This window comes from Protopterus annectens, chromosome 10.part0 (assembly GCF_019279795.1).
Source record: "Protopterus annectens isolate FY-2018-M chromosome 10.part0, PAN1.0, whole genome shotgun sequence".
Classification (NCBI taxonomy): domain Eukaryota; kingdom Metazoa; phylum Chordata; order Ceratodontiformes; family Protopteridae; genus Protopterus; species Protopterus annectens.
In genome coordinates, this window is record NC_056744.1 from 655,340,250 (window position 1) to 655,364,548 (window position 24,299).

General features: G+C 42.0%; 1 protein-coding gene across 1 annotated transcript in view; it reads right to left on the reverse strand.

The window, feature by feature from the left end:
• Positions 1-24,299, reverse strand: part of USP24 (ubiquitin specific peptidase 24) — a 4,679,666-nt gene that overhangs the window by 1,740,015 nt on the left and 2,915,352 nt on the right. Inside the window, exon 40 of the mRNA XM_044085508.1 lies at positions 10,626-10,743. Within this exon, the coding sequence (XP_043941443.1) occupies positions 10,626-10,743 (118 nt within the window). The remainder of the gene's footprint in view (positions 1-10,625; positions 10,744-24,299) is intronic.

The window sequence follows — 24,299 nt, forward strand, 5'->3', positions numbered from 1 at the left end:
GTAAAGGAAAGTAGAAGTATATCTAAAATAAGTTAGGGGGCTGGAGGAAGGGTAACCAGGACTGCAACAGTGAATAGACTTGAACATCTACATTGATGATGGTAAGTGTACACAACTGTACTATGTTCTTGGTGTTTCACTGTTGCAGTCATTACATTTGGGGTAGATTCCCAAAGCTATGGTTGGGAGGAGGAATTTAGATAGCATTAGGGCCAGCTATAAGGCCCCGCAAGACTGCAGTGGCAAAGCCAGCTCTGGATTTAGAGAAAATTGGCAAATGATAATGCTTGGTGAAAGTATGTACAAACTCCAGGTAGCAGCTTCTAGGATGTCCCTGGTAGGGACGCCTCTGAGAATGGCTGTAGAGGTAGATGCAGCCCTGGTGGAGTGAGGTCTGAACCCCTGGGGGATAGGTTTTCCATGGTGCTTATAGCAGAAATGAATGCAATGGATTAACCATTCAGAAATGGTTTGCTTTGAAATAGCCTTCCCCTCTGCCCCTGCAGCAAATGCTACCAGCAGTTATTCAGATTTCATTTGAGGTTTAGTCTTGTCCAAGTAGAATCTAAGTTGTCTGTGCACATCTAAGGTATGCAGTATCCGTTCCCCTTTATTCTGAGGATTGTGAATGAAGGTTGGCAAATGAATGAACTGATTAAGTGCCACACTGGATACTACCTTGGGCATGAAGGATGAATTGGTTCTGAGGGACACCCTGTCCGCATGAAAGACGACGAAAGGCTCCACTGCCATAAGGGCCTGTAATTCAGAAACCCTTCTAGCTGAAGTGACTGCTAAAAGGAAAGCTGTTTTCCAAGAAAGAAATTTTAATTCTGCAGTAGCAGCTGGATCGAAAGGAGGTAGAGTGAGTTTCTCCAAGACAAAGTTAAGGTCCCAGGCTGGGGTTGGAGCTCTCCTGGGTGGTCTCAAATTTTTGGCCCCTCTGAGGAACTGCTTGAGAAGTGGATGAGAGATGAGGGCAGGTTCTGTGTTATAATGAGCTGAAATGGCTGAGGCATGGATTTTAATGGAGGAAAAAGTCAGGCCCTTGTGAAGCATCTCAGTTAAGTATTGTAAAAGCTGAGATAAATTGGGCGCTGCTGTGCTCATCCCTTGAGATTGGTTCCAGGCACAGAATCTTTTCCATTTTTCAGCATAAGAATTTCTAGTACTAGGCCTCCTTGCCTCTAAAATGATATCCATCACAGGTTTGCTGAGGGATGGTAAAGGAGAGATTAAGTAATTAGCCAGGCGGCAAGGTTCAGTGTTAGAAGCTGAGGGTGCAGAATCTGGTTCTCCTGCTGAGACAGCAGGGAAGGAGTCTGAGGCAGGTGCCATGGAGATAACAGTGACACACTGCGCAGGAGGGGGTACCAGTTTTGGCACGGCCAGTCTGGAGCAATTAAAATCATCCTTGGTTTGTCCTGTTTGATTTTTAGTAGTACTTTGGAGAGCAGAGGCAGAGGGGGGAAGGTATAGACCAATAGGTTTTTCCAGCTGAAGGACAGAGCATCCAGTTTCCAGGCTTGTTTGCAGGGAGTCCTTGTGCAAAATTTGTCCAATTGGTAGTTCTGGGGAGAGGCAAACAGGTCTATATCTGGGCTCCCCCATTTGCTTGTCAACATGTTGAAAATCCTTAGTTACAGTTTCCACTTGCTTGGGTCCATGAGGTTTCTGCTTAGTCCATTTGCCAGTGTATTTAATTTTTCTGGCAGGAATTGAGCTTGTAGGTGCACTTGGTAGCTCAAGGCTGTGTTCCACAATGCCATGGCTAGTCTGCAGAGGGGGTAATAATGTGTACCCCCCTGCTTGTTTATGTACCACATAACAGTGGTGTTGTCCGTCTTTACCATTACTTGTCCTGGAAGAATGTGGTCCCTGAAGGCTGTCAGGGCATTCTGTACAGCTAACATTTCTTTTTGGTTGATATGCAGGTGCATTTGACTTGGGTTCCATTTGCCCCGAATGCACTTCCCTGCCAGGTGAGCCCCCCATGCATAGTCTGATGCATCTGTTGTTAGGGTTTGGGCGGCAGGGGGTGGTGTGAAAGGTAGTCACTTGTTTTGGTGGCAGGCCTCTGCCCACCAAAGGAACTCTACACGTAGGCAAGGTATGATAGGAATCATTGTTTCTAGGTCTTGAGAATGTTGACACCATAGGCTTTTTAGATACCACTGTAGTTTCCTCATATGCAGTCTTGCATATGGAATTAGAAGAATGCACAAGGCCATGAACCCCAAGGCTTGCAGTATTTGTCTTGCAGACAGATGGGTTTTTGTGGCCACTTGTTTGAAGTAGGTTGTCAAATGAATTTGTTTCTCTGGCTTGAGGTAAGCTATCTAGGAAGTTATATTCAAGTTTGCTCCCAGGAATATAATTTGCTGACAGGGTACCAGGTGTGATTTATTTTCGTTTATAGTGTAACCCAGACAAGTTAGAACCCTTTTTACAAAGGCCAGATGATTCAAAAGTATGTCCTGGCTTTCTGCCTGAATTAGACATTCGTCCAGGTATGGGTATATTTGAATATTTCTTTGCCTGCAAAATGCAATAACTGGAGCAAGGCACTTTGTGAATACCCTGGGCACAGTAGATAAGCCAAAGGGCAGTGCAGAGAACTGATGGTGAGTGTAGCCTGCTTTGAAGCGTAGGTATCTTCTGCAAGATTCCCTGATTGGGATGTGCAGGTATGCTTCTTTTAAATCTAGTGTTGCAACCAGGCATCTTTGCCTAGCATAGGAAGTTATTAGTGAAGAGTCAGCATCTTGAATTTTGGAATCTCCAAAAAGGTGTTTAGAGTAGACAGGTCCTGGATAGGATGCCATGAATTGTCTTTTCTGGGTTCCAGGAAAAGTCTCGAGTAGAAACCTTGTCCCTTTTCCTCTTCTGGTACCAGTTGAATAGCCCCCATGCTTAAGAGAGAAAGTACTTGTTTTTGGGCCTCTGCCCACTGATTTGGGGGTAGGTCCGGCCACCCGCTTGGTGTTGGCAACGTGTGGAAGTGAAATCTGTATCCCTGGAACACTATATTTAAAACCCATTTGTCCTGGGTAATCAGTTCCCAATTCTTTGCATGAAGAGCAATCTTTCCTCCCAAAGGGACAGTCAATTGATAAGTGCTTGGACATTTTAAAACGAAGTCATTGAGACAGTTTACCATAGAGGGGAGGTCTTATTATTCCCAGATTTGGAAGTGGAGGCCCCCCACTGCTTAGTTCTGTGTGTCCCCTGAGACTGAAACCTGGGGATCTTGCTGTGTCTGGGTTGGGCTTAAGAAGACCTAGAAGGGGCTGAAAAGGACCAATTCTTAGACAGCCAGTGCCTACTAAATCTAGGAGGCTGAACTTGTAAAAAATATTTAACAGCTTGCATAGATTTAGCTTTATCTTCCATCTTTTTAAGAACTTCCTCAGCCTTGTTGTCAAACAGGAGGTCCTGATTTAAAGGAGCATCCAACAATTTATCTTTAACATGATCAGGCAAAGATTGCTCCTTAAGCCAAGCATGCCTTCTGAGCACAGACCCAGTAACAGCAGCCCTGCAAGAGGCCTCTAATGAATCAAAACCACTTTGAAAAGTATGTTTTCCAACTTGTTCAGCAGAATGCATTAAATCCTGTAATTCTTTATTTTTCACACAGTTAGGAATCAACATAATTTTCTGTTTAAGCATCCAAGTAACATGTTGCTGATACTTTTCATATGAAACTGGCAGTTTAAAGCCCTAATGGCCAAAGTTGCAGAAGTGTAAATCTTCTTACCCCATCTATCCAGCGCCATGGAGTCTCTATCAGAAGGGGTAGGATTTTTAGCAGTAGAAGCCTTAATGCCCTTGGGCCCCTGTGAAATAGTCTCTGGATCTGCAATAGGATTTCTTAAAAAGGAACTTGTGGGACTCAGGGACCATGTAGTATCTGTCAGGCTTTCTGGGAGCAGGAGGCAGGGAATCAAGGGCCAAACTAGATTCCAAAAAAGCATCAACAATATCTAGTACAGGAGGAATAGCTAAAGGCCTATGCTGAGGTAGGAGAAGGAAATCCCTAAGCCTCTTTTTTGAATCAGAAAAATCCTGGCTTTCCCAGTGGAAATTGCTCCCTTAAGAGTATGTAAGGTTTCCCTAAAAGAAAAATAATCAGGAGGGGAAGCAGAGGGAATGAAGTCCTCTGCATCACAATCTTCTTAAGTAGATAAGGGCAAATCCAGATCATCAGAAGAATCAGAAAAAACAGAATCCTGATCGGAAGATTCATAATCAACTTCAGTCCTAGGCCTCTTGGGGGGGGGGGTTGGCTTCCCCTGATTAGAGTTATTAGATCTTCAGCCATTCTTATCATTTATTTTTTTAGATATACAGGCCTAAGATTTAGGCTTAAGTAAAGAAGGAGGCGTTGGTTTAATATGCAAGTCCGTAGGCCTGAATACACCCTCAGAAGCCAGTGCCTGCACAGCGGCTCCAGATCCATCCAAGGTAGAGACAGCCACGGGTTCCATAGTTGAAGCATCTCACGGCATACTGGACTCTGAATGGGTCTCAGTAGAGGCCTGCAAATCAGAAGTAGCGGGTATCAGGGGCTGCGAAAGCGCCTCACTGAGTACCAGCGAACTGGCACCTGTCTTAGAAGAAGCGTTGTCTACAGTTTTGGACCTCGGTGGCCTGTCTCTGTCTATCTTTGTGTTTTTTTGGAATCCCGGTAGTCGGATGGCTAACCAACGACATTTCTGGATAATTAAACTGAGAACTGAAATATTTAGAGGCGAAAATATACAGACGACGGATAGTGCGCTGATTAAATAAAGCACACAACCAACAGCAAGGTACATCGTGGTCAGGGCCTAGGCAAGGAATACAGTACAAATGAAAATCTTTATGAGGTATTTGCTTACCACAGGTAATGCAATTATTAACTTTTACTGACATCGGTAAGGAGCAAGAAAAAGTTTCCCCAATGGGATACTTAGCTTTAGTTGAAGACTTTGGTTCTGAAACTCAAAAACGAAAATTTCAGAAGTCGGCCGACCAGCACTTGCGAACTGCTTCTGCTTCGGGCACCGCACAGCAAGAACGACTGATGTAATGGCGTCGGCCGCATGTTTTATACCCCTGATGACCTGATGTCATGGAAGAAGGGACAGCAACCGACGCAGGACCCAAGACTTTGTTAATCAGGCCGGCCGACTGAGGGCTACCTGCAAGCAGATAACCCAAATGTAATGACTGCAACAGTGAAACACAAAGAACATCTGATAATGCATAGAGCCTGCTCTGAAACATAGATATTTCCTGCACGAGTCCCCTTATAGGGACGTGCATATAGGCTTCTTTTAAGTCAAGGGTGACTAACTAGGCATCCTTGGCTAGCATAGGTAGAAGCTGCTGCAGGGTGAGCATTTTGAATTTTGGTACCACCAGGAAGGTGTTGAGCATTGACAGATCTAGGATTGGTCACCAAGTGCCCTCTTTTCTGGGTACCAGAAAGAGTCTGGAATAGAATCCTTGGCCTGTCTGTTCCGCAGGAACAGGATGAATTGCCTTTATAGAGACCAGTGATTGAACTTGATTTTGTGCCTCTGCCCACTGGTTTGGAGGAAGGTCTGGATAACCGTTTGGGGTTGGCAGTGAGTGGAAGTAAAATAGTACCCCTAGGATACAATGTTGAGGACCCATCGGTCTTTGGTGATGGAAATCCAGCTTTTTGCATGAAGGGCAAGTTTTCCTCCTAGGGGCACAAGTAGTTGGGCAGAGGTGGGGAGTGGAGTTGAGAAGTCAGTGGGAATTCTTTCTGAAAAGGGGTGGCTTAGTACTCTCTGCTTTGGAGATGGAGGCACTCCATTGCTTAGATCTCTGCATACCCTGAGACCGTAGTCTGGGTGGTCTTTTACCCCTGGGTCTGATCTGAGATGGCCTTGAGGTGCTGGAAAGGACCAATGTTTCGAGGGGCAATGCCTACTGAATCTAGGAGGCTGTACTTGCAAGAATTCTTTAAGTGTTTGCATAGACTTAGCTTTTTCTTCCATCTTTTTAAGAACCTCTTCTGGTTTGGTGCCAGACTGTCCTTGTGCAAAGAAGTGTCTAATAACTTTGATTTGACATGGTTTGGCAAGGTCTGTTCCTTAAGCCAAGCATTCCTGCTCAGTACAGAACCAGTGACTGCTGTTGTGCAAGATGCTTCTAGGGCATCAAAACCACACTGCAAAGTATGCTTGCAGAATGCATAAGCTCTTGCAATTCTTTGTTTTCTAAACAGACTGTAAAGGTTGCTTTTTTTGCTTAAGTTCCATAATATGTTGTTGGTACTTCAGCATGTGAAATGGGCAATTCAGAGCCCTAAAGGCGAGAGTTGCAGAGGGTATATACTTTCTTACCCCATCTGTCCAAAGCTCTGGAATCCCTGTCCGAAGGCGTGGGATTCTTAGCTGTAGTAGCTTTGTTACCTTTAGGCCCCTGGGAAATTATCTCTGGATCAGCAGTAGGATTTCTGAAAAGGAATTTGTGAGAATCAGGTACTCTGTAGTTCCTGTCTGGTTTCCTAAGAGCAGGGGGTAAAGTATCAGGGGTAAGGCTGGATTCCATAAAGACATCATCAACAACTTCCAGGACTGAGGGTATTGCTAAAGGCCTATGTTGTGGCAAATCTAGAAATTCTCTGAGTCTCTTTTTGGACTGAGGATAGTCTTGGCATTCCCAAGGTATGTAAGGTTTCACCAAAAGAAAAATCCTCTGGAGGAGAGGCAGAGGGAATGGATTCCTCTGCATCAGAATCCTCATAAGCAGATAAGGGCATGTTTTCATAATCAGATACCTCAGAGTCTTCAGACTCTTGGTCTGTTGAAGCTGCAGGGGACTGATCTCTTTCTCTTAGCAGGGGAAGGCTGGCTTCCCCTAATCACCATAATAAGGTCTTCTGCCATTTTAAGAATTTGATGATGTGGCAAGGAAGCAGGTGCATGCACTTTGGTCATCGATTTTCTAGGCGTAGCACGCACTCTTGGCATTAGAAACTCGGTAGTTTTAGACAGAACTGAAGATGAGAAAGGGGTTGTCGGTGTGTGTCGAACATCGGTAGTGTGAAGAACTTCCTCAGAAGCCGGTGACTGCTTAGCGGCTCCAGACCCATCCAAGGTAGAGACATCCGCAGGTTCCATAGTCGAAGAAGAATCTCGCGGCATATCAGACTCCGAATGGGTCTCAGTAGAGGCCTGCAAATCCACAGAAGTGGGCATCAGGGGCTGCGAAAGTGCCTAAGTACCGGCGAACTGGCGACTAGCTTAACAGAAGCGTCGTCAGCAGTTTTGGACCTGTGCCGTCTGTCTCTGTATTTATCCTTATGTTTTTTCGAAAATCTGTAGTAGGATGGCTAACCAAAGCCATTTTGGAATACAGAGATCGAGAAAAAAAGTATTTAGTGACAATAAGGGCCCGACAACAAATGGTTCGGGCATTGAAAAAGGCACAAAACCAACAGCGAGGTACATCGTGGTCTGGGCCTAACGCAGTAAGAATGAAAATCTCGGTGTGGTATTTGCTTTCCACAGGCAAGACAATTGTTAACTTTTTTCTGACATCGATTAGAGCAAGAAAAAAGGATTCACAATGGGGTACTTAGCTTTAGAAGACTTCAGGATGATTCAGTTCATAGATGGAAAACTCAGGTAGCGGCCAACCAGCACTCATGCGAACTGCTTCTGCTTCGGGCTCCTCGGCAAGAAAGACTGATGTAATGGCGTTGGCTGCCTGTTTTTATACCCCTGATGACCTGACGTCAGTCCTGGAGCGACAGCAACTGACGCAGAAATACTAAGTCTTTGGTATTCGGGCCAACTGAGGGCTACCTGCAGACAGGTAACCCAAGTGTGAGGACTGCAAAAGTGAAACATGAAGAACATCATCAGCCTGTTACTGCAGAAAAAATCTACTAGTTTAAAGTTACACATGCCAAAAAGCAAATAAACACCTTCACAGACTGAAAACCACAAAAATGAGCGCCAGCAGCCAAATCCAAGGCAAACAAAGTTTAATAGATAATGTAAGCACCAAAAACGCTTTCGGAGAGCTCAGTGTCCCTCCTTCCTCAGACAAATTTTAAAACCAGCTTGCAATCACATTTATACCATTTAACATCAATTAATTAAGTAATCAAACAATTTTAATTAAATACATTAAATCAATGGTAAGCATATAAAAATAGCTTACTTCCACAATGAGTAAATAAGTCAGTATTGCCACACTCTGTTCCTCATCCTTCCCATAAAATATTGTGTGCATAAGAATGCATTTAAAATTGTGGGCGTGCACACACTAAAACGTTCATAATTCATTCTTGACATTAAGATATAAATGTGTATAAATATAACTATAAATATAAACATGTATAAATATATGTAAATATACCCCCACCCTACACTCACACACACACACCCACACACATTTACCCATACACTCAAACTAAGAAAAACCTTAAAATATTAAAATCTTTAAAATGAACAGTAGAACATACTTGATAGCAGGAATAAGTGCAGAAAAAACTTGCTTTTAACAACACCATGAACTCTGTTAAACAATAAGACCACGTTAAATTAGAACAAAAACCAAAAATAAAAGCAAGCATTTTTCTTAGCATTATGCATATACAGCAACTAATTAGATTCCACACATAGAAAGTGGGGCTACCTTTTCAAAGATAACAATTTCAAAACACAAGAGATGGAAACACATTCATTTAAACCTGGGTGCATATATGCCCCAGTACGAAACTGCCAGGCCAATTCATTATTATCTAAATGGATTTGCCACGGACCACCCTTGTTGTCTACCTTCACTTGCCCCAAGTTTTTTCTGCACTTATTCCTGCTATCAAGTATGTTCTACTGTTCATTTTAAAGATTTTAATATTTTAAGGTTTTTCTTAGTTTGAGTGTATGGGTAAATGTGTGTGTGTGTGTGTGTGTGTGTGTGTGTGTGTGTGTGTGTGTGTGTGTGTGAGAGAGTGTAGGGTGGGGGTATATTTACATATATTTATACATATTTATATTTATAGTTATATTTATACACATTTATATCTTAATGTCAAGAATGAATTATGAACGTTTTAGTGTGTGCATGCCCACAATTTTAAATGCATTTTTATGCACACAATATTTTATGGGAAGGATGAGGAACAGTGTGTGGCAATACTGACTTATTTACTCATTGTGGAAGTAAGCTATTTTTATATGCTTACCATTGATTTAATGTATTTAATTAAAATTGTTTGATTACTTAATTAATTGATGTTAAATGGTATAAATGTGATTGCAAGCTGGTTTTAAAATTTGTCTGAGGAAGGAGGGACACTGAGCTCTCCAAAAGCGTTTTTGGTGCTTACATTATCTATTAAACTTTGTTTGCCTTGGATTTGGCTGCTGGTGCTCGTTTTTGTGGTTTAAAGTTACACACGCATTAGAAAATAATAAAAAGTTTTAAGTACAATGAAGATGAGGAATAGCCGAAAGAAATGAAAAGTAAATGAAAAGGTGCTACCCAAAATGTAGTCCCTCACTGAAATATGCAGGGTTGCTGGTCTTAAAAGCTCCCAAGGTTGAACTGCTTATGAACAATGACAGAAGAGGTTTGCCAGCTTGAAGGATGTTCCAAAATGAGTTAGGAACAACTGGATGAGACTGCCTCAAAGATTATGTATGACCACTGCGCTCACAGTTCTGGTATTAATTAAAACAGCTTTTTTTGTAGAAGTACACAAATGTGCAATGTACATAAATAGCAGAATGTTGAACCCATCCATCCACAACCCCTTTTCCCATTTTGGCACATGGAGTCAGGTGTCACTATAACAGTGACAATCGGCTAGAGCCAAGGTTTACACCACCAGGTGGGCTAGTCCTGCAGAGGTAGTTCTTGCATACCATGCACACTCACACCTATCATTCCATGGAAATTCAAGCTTAAAAATAGGGTACTATTTTCTTGAGTATTAACTTCTGTTAGGTTTAACAATATATACTACCTCAGTCCCATGCGGAACAGGGATAAAGCCCTGACTGCGACTTGAACAACCCTCATTTGATTAACAGTATATTCACTGGAAGGACTGGGAAGGAGGGGTATGGGTGTAAACAGTCGACAATAGCCAGACCATCCACAGATGAAGGAGGCAGCTTGGATCTGTACACTGTTGACAGCTGCAGAAATGCCGATATATGCAGAAGTGAGCAGAACCTAGCTTGGCCATGCTACAAGCAAAGCAAGTCAGGAGGATGCACATGCTCAGTTGCAAACATGCACCTCTTGAGAGCAGTGACTGCAATGATCACAGGCTGCAAAGGGGCTGGGTATAGAACAGTACACACAGGATCTGCAGACTGGCCTGTTGCCTAACATCAGAGTTTCAATTCCAGTGCAGAATGAATGGACCAGAGGGCTCTCAACTGGGAGGAGGAATGAGTTGGTTGGGCACTGGGGCAATCCTGCAGACTACAAAAAAGCATACTTTACATTAATAAGATGTTGAAGAAACAACCAAATTGAAATATCTGCAAAGGATTCCAGTAGTCCTTTCTAGCATGTAGTTAAAACATTTAAACTAATGATAAACAAATGTGCTACAAAACAAAAATCATGCAAAAACATACTTTGGATGAAAGTCCTGCTGACTTAATGGAGTGCTTCCCGTTGGAATGTGGCTGTTGAAGATAATTCTAGAAGCTCGAAACAGGAAATCATCTAACAACTGTCTAATTAATGATGGTCCTGTAATGGCAGGAAAGAAAGATGGTTAATTCTGTGTACCTGAATACACCGTTCTCAATCGCATAAAATGAACTAGAAGCAAACACTGAAGTCAAAATCATTATTGCAAAAAATGTTTTCACATGCAAGAAAAAAAATCATCATATTTAAGACCCACTCAGCAATTCAGCTGAAATAACACTGAAAGCAACTCTTAAGGCAGTTAGGTATATTCTAAGAGTACCACAAGATTTGAAGGCAGCAAACAAAAAAAAAAAAAAATCAATACTTCAAAGATCTTCAGCTACCAAGTGGCAATGCTATAACAGTCTGAAGATCAGAGATGCTTTTGGCAGAAGTTAAGGCCACCAACAACACAGTTTTCCAGACACACAATTACAAAGTAGAAATAGAGGTTCATTCAAAAGGTGGTCACGTTAACTTTTCATGAACATAGTTCCGGTCAAAAGGAGAAATAGATTTTCCTGGAGCCCTAATAGAAGGACATCTTTTAGAAAGGAACAACAATGTGGCAAGACTATTGCACTAGGAATTGTGCAAACATTACAATACTGTAGTAGAGAAGGAATGGACACATGGAAAAGAAAGCATGGTAGAGAATGGTGAAGTTTGTACCACACGGGATCACCAATTACGAACACTTCAATAAACAGATGCAAGAAAACCAGATATAGTACTCCATGAAAAAATGAAAAGTAGCAGTACTGAGCAGTGAAATTGTTACACCCACTGATTATGGTGTCATATGTACAGAGAGAGAGAGACACACACACAAAATCCTAAAATACCAGGATTTGCAGGGAGAAACGAGAGCAATGAGGAAGAAAGATACCCAGACAGTTCCAAAAGTAGTAGGAGCAATAGGCCTAATAAAGAAAAGAACTTGCAGTCATATTTAGACATGCTATCAATACATGTAATACTGGGCACATTATGGGTGCTGTGAAGAGCACTTTTGGTTAACATCAAAGACTGAAACAATACAAATTTCATGAACTTTAATCATATCCTGACTTAGGAATGGGGTCCATCCCCATCATGGTATTAAAAATCCACAAGACTTGCAGAAATTAAACAGAGTCTAGCAAAGGAAACCATAGGGTTAATGCAGTGATGGTGAACCTTTTGGGTTTGGTGTGTCAAGAGCTCCTGGCACAAAATAATTCAGTGCACTTTACATGGGCAACAGAATGCAAAAGCAGTCTCTTTGGTGACTCGGGCAACGGCGATCGCTGGCGTGTTACTCAAAACGTTGTGGTGTGTGTCACCTTTGACACGCGTGTCATAGGTTTGCCATCACTGGTTTAGTGGAACCACAGGGCTCTTAGACACTCTCTTGCTGAGGTCTCTTGCAAAGGAAGGGGCTGAAAAAAACGATCAAAGACAGGACCATGGGAGGAGGAAGAAAAGCTGTCATCGTAAGAGTTTGAATTCTGCAACCCAGGAAAACCTGGTCCTGAGATGTGTCAGAACTGACTTATTTAGATTTAGAGTAAAACCTACACTGGGAAGCACAAGCATTGTGAATATGGAGTACTGCAGAAGAACCTGCTAGGGAAGAACTTGAATGAGAAGGTCATCCAAGTAAGGAAAAAGCTGAATGTCATGAAGTCTGCAAAAAGCTATAACTGGGGCTAGACATTTGGAAATACCCTTGGGGGCTGCAGAAAGAATAAAAGGCAAAGCAGAGAACTGATAATGCAAGGAAGATGCAGAAATCATGCAGACATCCTAAAAAAAAGGTGAACAGGAAAATGGAAAAAGGCATCCTTCAGTTCCAGAGAAATCAGAAAAGCCTGAAATAGAAGCGTTGGAAAACAAGAGACTGAAATAAACATATTAAAGTATGGAACTGTCAAGAAAGTACTGGGAAAGGGGAGGTCTAGAATAGATCTCCAAGAACCCTCTTGCTGAGAATCAAAAACATTCTGGAATAGAAATCCTTGCCCTTCTGGCAAGGAGGCACTGGGTGAATAGTATCTTGAGCCCAAAAGTCCTGAAGTAAAGGTGGAAAATGAGCAACTGGCAAGGATAAGTTTGAGGAATGTCTGGGGAGGTAGGAAGTGACTTCATATCATGTGCTAGCTGTTGCGAATTATAGATAGAACTCATTTGCCTGTTGTGATCTTTTGCCAAATGAGAAGAAGACAGGCTCTTTGAGAATGAGAAATCTAGTTGATGAGAAGAGGACAGTCAAATGGAAGCAGGCTTGTCTTGAAAGGAAGACTTTTGCTCCTTAAAGTCATGTCTTGGCTTTTCAGGGAAAAAACTTTTAGATGATCTTTTATCCTTCACAGGTTGTATTGGATGTTTGCACACCAAGGGAACAACTTTAGAGGGATAGTTCCTTTGATACTTAGGAACAGGGAAAATAAAAACATCGGTGTAAGATCTTACATGACCTTACATTTGTCTCGCAATGCTTTAAAGAGCTCTGAAATAGCACAGCCAAACAAATTCTGGATAACCAGAGGAGAGTCTAATAATTTTGCCTTTACATCTTGTGGGAGAGACTGAAGCCTAAGCCAGGAATACCTTCTAATGACTGAACCTGATGTAGCCACTCTAGATAAAGGACCAGTAGTATCATAGCTACTCTTAAAATGAATGCCTAGCGATGTGGGAAACAAAACTGAGAAAAGGAGGAGCTACAGTCTTATTGGATTCAGGCATATTAGCTACAACTCCCCCCACAGTTTGGGAAGAACGGAAAGCATGCTATCTTGGTCATATGTGTCTGATAACTGATGGACCTAAAAGCCAAGGTAGCAGAGGTATACAACTTCCTGCCATATCTGCTGATGGCTCTGCTATCCCTGTCAAAGGATAAGAGTTTCAGTACAGCAAGAAGCTTAGTAGGGGTCAGTCACCTGGAAAATGACAGAAGGGTCTACTGAGGGATATTTATAAAAAAAACTTCTGAGCCTCAGGAACCTTATAAAATCTGTTTGGCTTTGTAGGAGCAAAAGGCTGAGAGTCAAGGAGGGTTTGAAAAATGGAAGTGAAGCACTGCAGACGGTCTAGGGGAATCCATCTGGAGAAGATCATAATATCTTTTCTGAACCTCAGAAATCTGAGTCTTCCCAATTAAAATCTTCCAAACTTTAAAAATAGTATGACCAAAAGAAAGCTCTTCCATAGGGGGATTAGGGGAAAGAGTGTCCTCCTCATGAAAACCCAAAGCAAGAGGTGAATGAAGCTGGGAAGAATAAGCCAAGGATTCATCTCCAGAATCTAAATCTTCTTCATCAGAAGTAGTAGTCACCCTAGTCATCTTTAAAGAGCAGAAGTAGAAGGAATCCTTACAGGAGAAGGAAATGACAACCACTGAGGAGGTTTCAAAGACGTAAGAGCTTTAAACAGACTTGCATAAAGTCTTGACACTCCTCTGGGGGGTCCTTAGCAATAGCAGCAATATATCTCTAACAGGGACATCCACCCAGATAAACTTCGCAAGGTTCTGAACCTTGACGTACTTCTATTAGAGAATCTGGTATTTCTTCCCTCACTAAAATCTGTGGAATTCCCCTAGGCCCTTCCGATATTACAAGCTGTGGTTTCCCCCTTCTTGTCCTCAAGGGACGACATGCACGCTGCATGCCCTGTATCGGTCTCCAACAGCTTAATGATGGGAGAGGCAGGTATCTGATTCAGACAATCTGTAGTCTCTTTGTCAGACTGAGATGTTTGGCAGAGACTGGGCAGCAGAAGTTTCCATTTGTAATTTCCTTGACTTCTTTTTCAAAGTTGACTAGATGTCTGGGCAGGAAGATTCCAAAGCCATGGCTCCTTGAACAAGGAGTATAAGGTCCTGGTTTCTACGTAGATCAAAAGACAGGAAGGACAATTGGGCAGAGTCTTAAGAATTAAGTCATGTCAAACAGAACACTGTTTATGGTCGTGCTCCATGCCTAAAGAAAAAATGGCATTTATTGTATCCCCGTGGGTAATCTGCCTTCCACCTTCACATTTCCTCTTTCTAGATGACATATACCTACAATGAAACAAGCAAAATGAGAAAGAAGTGTCCCAGTGGGCAACTTACCTGCCCAAAGCACAATGATCTGTACTAGATGTATGACCTTCAGACCAAAATCAAAATACTGTGTTTGTACTAGTGACAAAACTTCTGAGGGCTTCAGACTTGTACATCATTTCTGTACCTTACGCTTTGGACATAAGACATACATCTGACATATGATGCATGGAAAAGCCAAGGCTTTCATATGCTGGCTGGATGTATGGCTACCCTCAGCAGGATATCCCCCATAGTAAGAAATACTGCAACAGTGTTTAAGAAAGGACATCAGTGGTCCTCCAAAAATCAGTCAGGGGACCATTTACCCCTCCACTGCACTATCTCCACAATAACACTGACTAAGGTGCACAAGCATGCGTGCACACATGCACACTTTATATAGTCTAAAAATGATTGAAACAACTAAATGCTGCCAAAAAAAAAAATATTGATATGTCACTATGCAGGGGCCCGAGAGATAACCTTGGAACATGCAAGTTAAAATCATTGTTTTTTGTAAGGAAGGAAGTGCCACTGCGCACCCTACAACCTCCCTGCTAATTTTATACTCTTAAAAATCGCACAATACCAGGAAAACGGCATATTCCCCAGCCTTAGTAAAACAGCAAACTTACACCTGTAAACCATCTGTTTAGTCAACCAAATTGTGTCAATTAAACATGTTGATTTTAATTACTGTTTCTTACAGATATTTTTATATATATATATATATATATATATATATATATATATATATATATATATATATATATATAGTGTGTGTGTGTGTATATATATATATATATATATATATATATATATATATATATACACACACACACACACACACACACACACACACACACACACACACACACAAATCTTAATATACATGACAGTGTGTGTAGAATTAATATCCACTTTCTCTGTTCACTCTACCAAGACATCAGAAGGGTGGTACTCTGAGGAACCTCCAAAAACTGCACTAAAAGAATCACAAGCACAGGTGGTAGGAAAGCCAACAAGGATAAAAAAAAAATGTGAATTCATAGCTACAAAAAATAATATACATTTACTCAAAAGATGATGTATGTTAGGATCCTACATGACGGGTCTTTGGTGGAGACAAACCCAATTATAGGTTCATAGTTAAGTACTTGGCTAGCTGCCCTTGTGGTCTACTTTCAACTTCGCTAATTCCTCTCAATGGCAACAATCAAACTCTGTACTTTGCATTTGTGAGGTAAACACCTTAACCATTATACCAACTACCAAAGCCCTCCAATTAAACAGTTTTCTGTAAATCTTGTGCTTGGGGACCTCAAGTGCCTAAACTGAAACATACAGTGTAAATTGGCTACAGACATGCATCTCTTCCCAGAGCTCACCAGTGTGTCCACAAAACAAGTAGCCAGAACCTTCCTCCTAAACAAATAAATAAGAACAAAGACTTTATTCTTACATTACTTAAGGCATACGGAAATATATATTTACCCAATTTAAAGGAAACTCCAGCAGCTGAGTATGGCAGGGGGGAAACTTCACAGACAGAGGCAGAGAGAGATGAAGGAAGGGTATTGCTAAATCCATCAAGGAGGGCTCTCCTGCACTTCAATTGATATGCTAAGAATCTTCTTCTTTCGGCTTTTTCTGGGTAGGGGTCGCCACAGCAGATCACCTGTCTGCTCATGATTGGCAGTAAAGTTTTATGGTGTTGAGTTGCCAGCCCACCACCCAACCTTCCACAGAAAGTACACACACACACACACACACACACACACACACACACACACACACACTCACACCTAGGGTCAATTTACAGTGTCCAGTCCACCTACAGCATGTCTTTGGGATGTGGGAGGAAACCGGAACACTTTGAGGAAACCCACGCGACCACAGGGAGGACATGCAGACTCCGCACAGAAGGCACCTCAGCCAAGGATCGAACTGGAGATTATCTTGCTGTGAGGTGGCAATACTAACCGCTGCACCACTGCGGCCCATACATTTATCAAATCTAACATCAAAAAACATCTATGGTGTATACTTTGTTGGGGGTTTATTCCAAAAAATTAACAAAAGCATAGAAGGTGCTGGAGGATCGCACTTTAAGACAGCTCAGACAGCAGAATCCTGAAGTCACAGTCAGCACAATAATCCATACTACTAGTCTGCATCAAAGACCAGGTGCCCATGGCACAGACTTCTTTTTGTGAGACATTCTTGATTAACTGCAGTAACCATTCCTCTAGTGCAGTCGGCATCGAAAGGAAAATGCACACTCAAGCCAGAATGCCAGCTGACAAGCCAGTTGGAATATGTCTGCTTGGTAACTACATGCTCTTCTCAAAACTTTATCACAGGATGTAAGCAACACCTGAGATCTCAGTGTATAAAGTGCCATTTCTCCTCTGGTTTTCACCACAGCTGAGACAGACACAAGACTGACAAACAGATTATGGTAAAATAAAGCTGAAACTATTTTCAGAAGTAATACTGTTCTGGTCCAAGTGACATCCTATGCACATGAAAGACTAGCTGAAGCTTGCTACATACAACGGCCTAAACCTCTGAATTATATGAGCAGTGGTGATTATCTATCACAAAAATGCAATTCCCAAGAAATGAACTGCAACACAGCCAAGCTATCAGGCTCCAAAGGTGAACAGGCAAGACTGGTAACCAAGAAATTCAGGTCCCACTGAAGTAGGAGGTTCCTCAAAACAGAACTGAGAAGAAGTACTCCATTAAGGCAACCTTCTGACCAACAGGTGCTGATCAAACTTCTGCCTACAACAAGGTCATGATGTACACACAAAGCTAGCACAGGTATCCAGGCCTTGGAATAAATAAAGGTTATATCTTATAAGTCTCTACTACTACTGTCAATGTGCAATATGAACTCTACCTTCATGTAAACTGTTGCTCAAAGTACTGTACTGAATTGTTGCTATGGTGTCCTGGGTCACAGCTGGAAAAGGCTCCCAGACCAGACCAGCCCATGTTACCAGTTAACAAATGTAAAATAAACAAAGCAAACACATAAATGTTCAATGAGGTGGGTGTGCGTAACATTATACAACGACTATTTTAAATTGACCTTAAGCACAAAAGTCACATGTCACTGCATGCTCCACCAAATGGGGAATCATAAGGGGGTCTATATCACTTCCAACTGTTATTTAATCAAATAACTAATCATCAAACCCTATATATTGAAGTCCCAATTCAGCGACTATCTAAACATTGAATGTAAACTGACCAAATTGTTTTATCTGGCCAACACAGTGAACGTAAAATATGCTGCACAAGGCTTATGTAATAAAGGTTTTTAAACCTTTAATACAAGAGCTACTGCCTTCAGAGAAGATTCAGCATCATATTATCATATTTATCTCTGATCTCAATAATAGCCTGGAGACAATGCTGTTACTATAGTTTACCCTTTTCCTCAATGTACTGCGATCTCATTGGTATATTTAATTTGTGGGAAGTAGGGGTGCATGGGGGGCTTGCCCCCCTCCAAAACCAAAGAAAAAAATATGCGCAGACTGGTGTTATTCATTCATTGTTTGCAGTTTACTGTCACAGCGTATTTTGCATTTGCTGTATACATGGTGTTGGCCAAGTAAAACAATTGTATGAATTTACATTTGATGATTAGGTAGTTCGATGAATAGAAACTTTGACGTATAGGGTTCAATGATTAGTTATTTGATTAAATAAACGTTCGAAGAAGTGATATAGGCCCACCATAAAGAGAGCAAAACTACTAATAAAGTAGTAAGGGTGACTAAGACATCCTAATTTCCTGTCTACTTTCTATTAATGATGCATATAGTCTCTTTTTCTTCTTTCGGCTTTTCCTGGTTAGGGGTCACCACAGTGGATCAACTGTCCGCTCATGATTGGCAGTGGAGTTTTACAGTGTCGAGTTGCCAGCCCAACGCCCAACCTTCCACAGAAGGCACACACTCACACCTTAGGGCCAATTTGGAGTGTCCAATCCACCTACAGCATGTCTTTGGGATGTGGGAGGAAACCCACGTGACCACAGGGAGGACATGCAGACTCCGCACAGAAGGCAACCCAGCAGAGGATCGAACCAGAGAGCCTCTTGCTGTGAGCGACAACACTAACCGCTGCACCACCGCGGCCTGCTAGGCTGAAATGGAGTTGTGGGGGGGGGGGGGTAAGATGACTGATATGAAGTAAAACTTTTAGAAAATAAAGAGAGACATCAGTTGTTCCAAATGGTCAGCTGTCGCAGGAAAGAGTGCGCCCTCCAAAAAGAAAGAAATGCCAATTCTTCCATCCTTAGACTCATGTTCAGCTTCTAAACTACTCATATCTCTTTCTGGTTTCTTCAGTGGTCTACCAAATCTAGAAATATTTTTTTAAGGCACGGCTTAACTACGGCATTCCGACATTTCAGTGGAGCAAAGTGAACATCTATATAACAGGCAGTGTTAAGTTATCTGAGCTTTCTTTGAGTTTTTTTACAGTGTGAACTGTTCTCTCAACTTAATCACACTTTGTGTAGCAAGGACTAAATGTCACATGCTGAAATTGACTGCTCTTAAAACTCTGTTGAATGCCATACATTGATACTGTGTATCATTATCGGATACTACCACATCAGGAATCTCATGTATTGAAAAATACATAGTTCTCAAAGTTTTTGTGGCAGCACTTTTAGTAAAAAGAGCTGCACCAAGGTTAGCTGCTAACCCTACTCAGACTGATCTGGTTTTCAACTTACTTGTATTGCACACGTCTACAATTCCACAAGTAAAGCTGGTTTAATTTACAGTTGAACACACTACAAATAATTTCCTTTACTTTGCACTAATTTTTAAGCATCGGTAATGTTGTAGAAGTATGCCATTTGTTTTTCACCTTCTGTGCATTAATAACAAAGTTGGTAAAAACAAGTATTTCCAATGGAGTACTCCTATACACCAAAACTGAGGCACAGAATCCCTCAAAGCTATTGCTTTCACATAAAATGCTTATTCTCTGAATGGTTCTCTCTGCTAGATAGTATATATATATATATATATATATATATATATATATATATATATATATATATATATATATAACCGAATTCCCATTCATGCACAAATCTTTTGAATTGCAGACTTTGCACTGAGGATCACTGTCAGATATAACATCAGGTGTTCCATGTCTTGAGAACAAAACTGTAAGCATTAATCACAACACTTGTGTCTGCAATTATGATTATTTTAGGAAACAGAAAGTTCCACCCATAAGAAATAAATGGCTTGTTTGAAATGGAACAAAGCATTGCCCTCTCTTCTCCATGAAAGAGCTTGTAACGGAAATACCAACACTTCATTCCTTGGATTTGTTATAATACACAATGCATATGTTAAAACTCTATACTACCTGTTCCATTTGAGTCAATATTCTAAGTTAATACTGATTCTTTCACTCTTTCTCTACACATTTCAGTCCTAGATATTATTTGCCTATCCTGACAAATGTAGTCTCAACTGACTGGGGAGTATTTTGTCAACTTTTAAATTTGAATTTTTACTCTCTACCTTGGAGAAAGCCCCAGTGAAAAGGAAAGGTGGATCTTGGGGAAGCAATGTTACAATACAGAGAAAGTACAGTTTTGTACCTACCATAAATGTAGATGTTCAAGTGTTCACACTGCTGCAGTCATTACACTTGGTTATCCTGCCGTCAGGCGGTCCCGCAGTCGGCCAGAGTTCCAAAGTCTTGGTCCAGCATCGGTTGCTGTCGCTTCTTCCCTGATGTCAGTGCGCCAGGGGTATATAAGATGCATCCAATGCCATTTTCTTCAGTTTTTCTTGCCCTAGATCTCAGGTGCCCCCAAGTAGGTAGGCAATACATATTGCTAATAAAAAATATACATATAAAATAAAAAACAATACCTTCAGTTACAAGCAAATACACCACAAAGGTTGTATAGGATAGAAAGGTATAGATAAGTCCAGCTAGTTCAGAGGGGATGGAGAGAGGGTAACCTGGACTGCAGCAGTGTGAACACTCGAACATCTACATTTATGGTAGGTACAAAACTGTACTATGTTCATCGTGTTACACTGCTGCAATCATTACACTTGGGTAGAATCCCAAAGCTAAGGTTGGGTGGCTGGTCTATAAAGAGGTAGGATTGGCTATGAGGCCCTGCAGAACTGCAGTGGCAAATCCTGCTCTGGATTTAGAGTAAAGAGGCAGGTGGCAATGCTTGGTAAAGGTGTGCACTGAACTCCAAGTTGCCACCTCCAAAATTTCCTTGGTAGGTACTCCTCTGAGAAAGGCAGTTGGAGTGGCTGTTGCCCTGATGGAATGTGGCCTAATGTTATTTGGGACTGATTTTCCATGCTGTGTGTAGCAGGAACGAATACAGTGTCCTATCCATTTGGATATAGTCTGCTTTGAGATAGCCTTGCCTTGTGATCCTGTAGCATATGCTACAAACAGTTGCTCAGTTTTCCTGAAAGCTTTTGTTTTGTCCAGTAGAAGCGTAGCTGCCTGTGTATGTCCAAAGAGTGCAGAAGTTTCTCCCCTTTATTCTGGGGGTTTGGATAAAAAGTTGGCAAATGGATGGTTTGGTTAAGAGCCACACTAGATACCACCTTTGGCATAAAGGTAGGGTTTGTCCTTAAAGAAACCCTGTCCTGATGAAAAATTATAAAAGGTTCCATTGCCATTAATGGCTGTAGCTCTGAGACTCTTCGAGCTGAAGTTACTGCCAGGAGCAGAGCTGTAGAAGAATGTCCTTTGTCTCTGCTTGAATGAGGCAGTCGTTCAGGTATGGGTATATTTGAATTCCTTTTTGTCTGCAAAATGCAATTACTGGTGCCAGGCACTTTGTAAAGACCCTGGGCGCAGTAGATAAGCCAAAGGGCAGTTCAGAAAATTGGTAGTGCATTGTACCAGCTTTGAATCTGTAGTATCTTCAGCAATTTTGTCTGATAGGGACATGCTGGTATGCCTCTTTGAGGTCCAGAGTAACAAGCCAAGCCTTTTTGCCCAGCATGGGTAGAAGCTGCTATAATGTGAACATTTTGAATTTCGGAATATCCAGATAAGTATTTAGAATTGAAAGGTCTAGTATGGGCCTCTAGGCCTTGTCCTTTCTGGGGACCAGGAAGAGTCTTGAGTAAAATCCTTGTCCTTGTTCCTGTTGTGGTACTTTTTGAATAGCTCTCATGTCCATGAGGGCTGAAATTTGTTTTTGTGCCTCTGCCCATTGATTTTGTGGCAGGTCTGGCATTCCTTTTAGCCTTGGTAAAGTATGAAAGTGGAACCTGCAACCTTGAGACACAATATTCAAAACCCATTTGTCTTGGGTGATTGTTTGCCAGTTTTGAGAAAAAAGTGCTAGTTTTCCCACTAAGGGGGCTGCCAAAAGGGAAGTGCTTGGCGTACGAAGGGGGAAGTCATTGGGACTGTTTCCTGTAAGGTTGAGACTTGTCCTCACCTCCTTTTGTGGTTGAGGTGTCCCACTGTCATTGTCTGTTAGAGCCTTGGCGTTGAGATCTGCCTCTAGGGTGTCTGTATCTGCCTCTCTGTGGTCTGTCTGACACTGGAAAGGACCAACTCTTTGTTCGCCAACTTCTGCTAAATCGAGGTGGCTGTACCTGTAAGAAATCCTTGACTGTTTGCATAGATTTAGCTTTATCCTCCATTTTCTCTAACACCTCTTCTGCCTTAACACCAAACAAGGTATCATGCTGTAAAGGAGCATCCAATAATTTTGCCTTAACATGATCAGGTAAACTCTGTTCTTTTAACCAAGCATGTCTTCGAATCACAGAACCCGTAACTGCGGCTCTACAAGAGGCCTCTAAAGAATCAAAACCACATTGCAGAGTATGTTTTTCCACCTGTTCAAGTGCATGCAATAAATCCTGCATTTCTTTACAGTCAGGAGCTTCTGAGCTTGCAAGCATTTTCTGTTTTAACTGAGCCATTAAATATTGTTGGTACTTAAGCATGTGAAACTGGCAATTTAAAGCCCTTACTGCTAAAGTTGCAGAAGTGTAAACTTTCTTCCCCCATCTATCCAAAGCTCTGGAATCTCTGTCAGAGGGTACTGGATTTTTTGCAATGGAAGCCTTAACCCCTTTTGGACCTTGGGAAATAGTTTCTGGGTCAGCAGAAGGGTTTTTATAAAGAAACTTGTGAGAGTCAGGGACTCTATAATACCTATCTGGCTTGGCTGGTGCAGGGGGCAAAGAATCAGGAGATAAGCTGGATTCAGAGAACACATCATCCACAATATCTAGCACAGGCGGAATAGGCAGGGGCCTGTGCTGAGACAATAAAAGGAAATCCCTGAGCCTTTTCCTGGATTCTGAATAATCCTGACTTTCCCAATGGAAATGCTCCCTCATGGTATGTAAAGTTTCCCCAAAAGAATAATCCTCAGGAGGAGAGGCTGAAGGGATAGATTCTTCAGCATCAGAGTCCTCATAGGGGGTAGAGAGTATCTCTGGCCTGAGGAGGAATCAGAGGAAATGGAAACCTGATCAGAGGAATCATAGTCTGTATCCTGCCTAGGCCTTTTCTCAGGAGGGGAATGGGAACCCCTGATTAGAGTAATGAGGTCTTCGGCCATTTTAAGCATCTGTTTCTTAGGCATGGAGGACTGTCCAGGAGAATGCTGTACTTGCTTCTTTGTCTTTAATGGTACTTTTGTCTTGGCTGTTGCTTTAATGGTAAGTTATGAAGGTCTGAAAACACCCTCAGAAGCCGATGCCTGCTCAGCAGCTCCGGACCCATCTGAGGGATTAGTTTCCGTAGGCCCAATAACTTGAGTTTCCAGAGGCCTAGTTGTCTCCACGTGGGAGTCTGAGGCGGCCTGGGGCTCTGAGGTAGCGGGTGTCAGGGGCTGCGAAAGCACCTCACTGAGAACCGGCGACTGGCCTGGAAGAGGTTTCGTCATCGGTTTTGGACCTCAGATGCCTGTCTTTATCCTTGTCTTTGCATTTTTTTCGAAATTGCGGTCGTCGGTTGATCGGACGGCATAGCATAATTGAACCTTCGGCCAAAGTAGTGCAAAGCAAAATCAAAACATCTTTTTATAGTGTGTTTGTTAAATCTAGCACAAAACCGACAACTAGTGCGTGATCAGGGCCTAGGCATGGAATACAGTAAGAGTGGAAGTCCTTATGAGGTATTTGCTTCCCACAAGAAATGCAATTATTAAATTTTTCTGACATCGGACTGAGGCAAGAAAAAAGTTTCCCCAACGAGGTACTTAGCTTTATTGAAGACTTCGGATCTGAAATTCGACTTTGAAAATGTCAGGAGTCGGCCGACCGGCACTTGCGAACTGCTTCTGTTTCGGGTACAGCGCGGCAAGAAAGACTGAAGATAATGGCGTCGGATGCATCTTATATACCCCTGGCGCACTGACGTCAGGGAAGAAGCGACAGCAACCGACGCCGGACCAAGACTTTGGAACTCTGGCCGACTGCGGGACCACCTGACGGCAGGATAACCCAAGTGTAATGACTGCAGCAGTGTAACA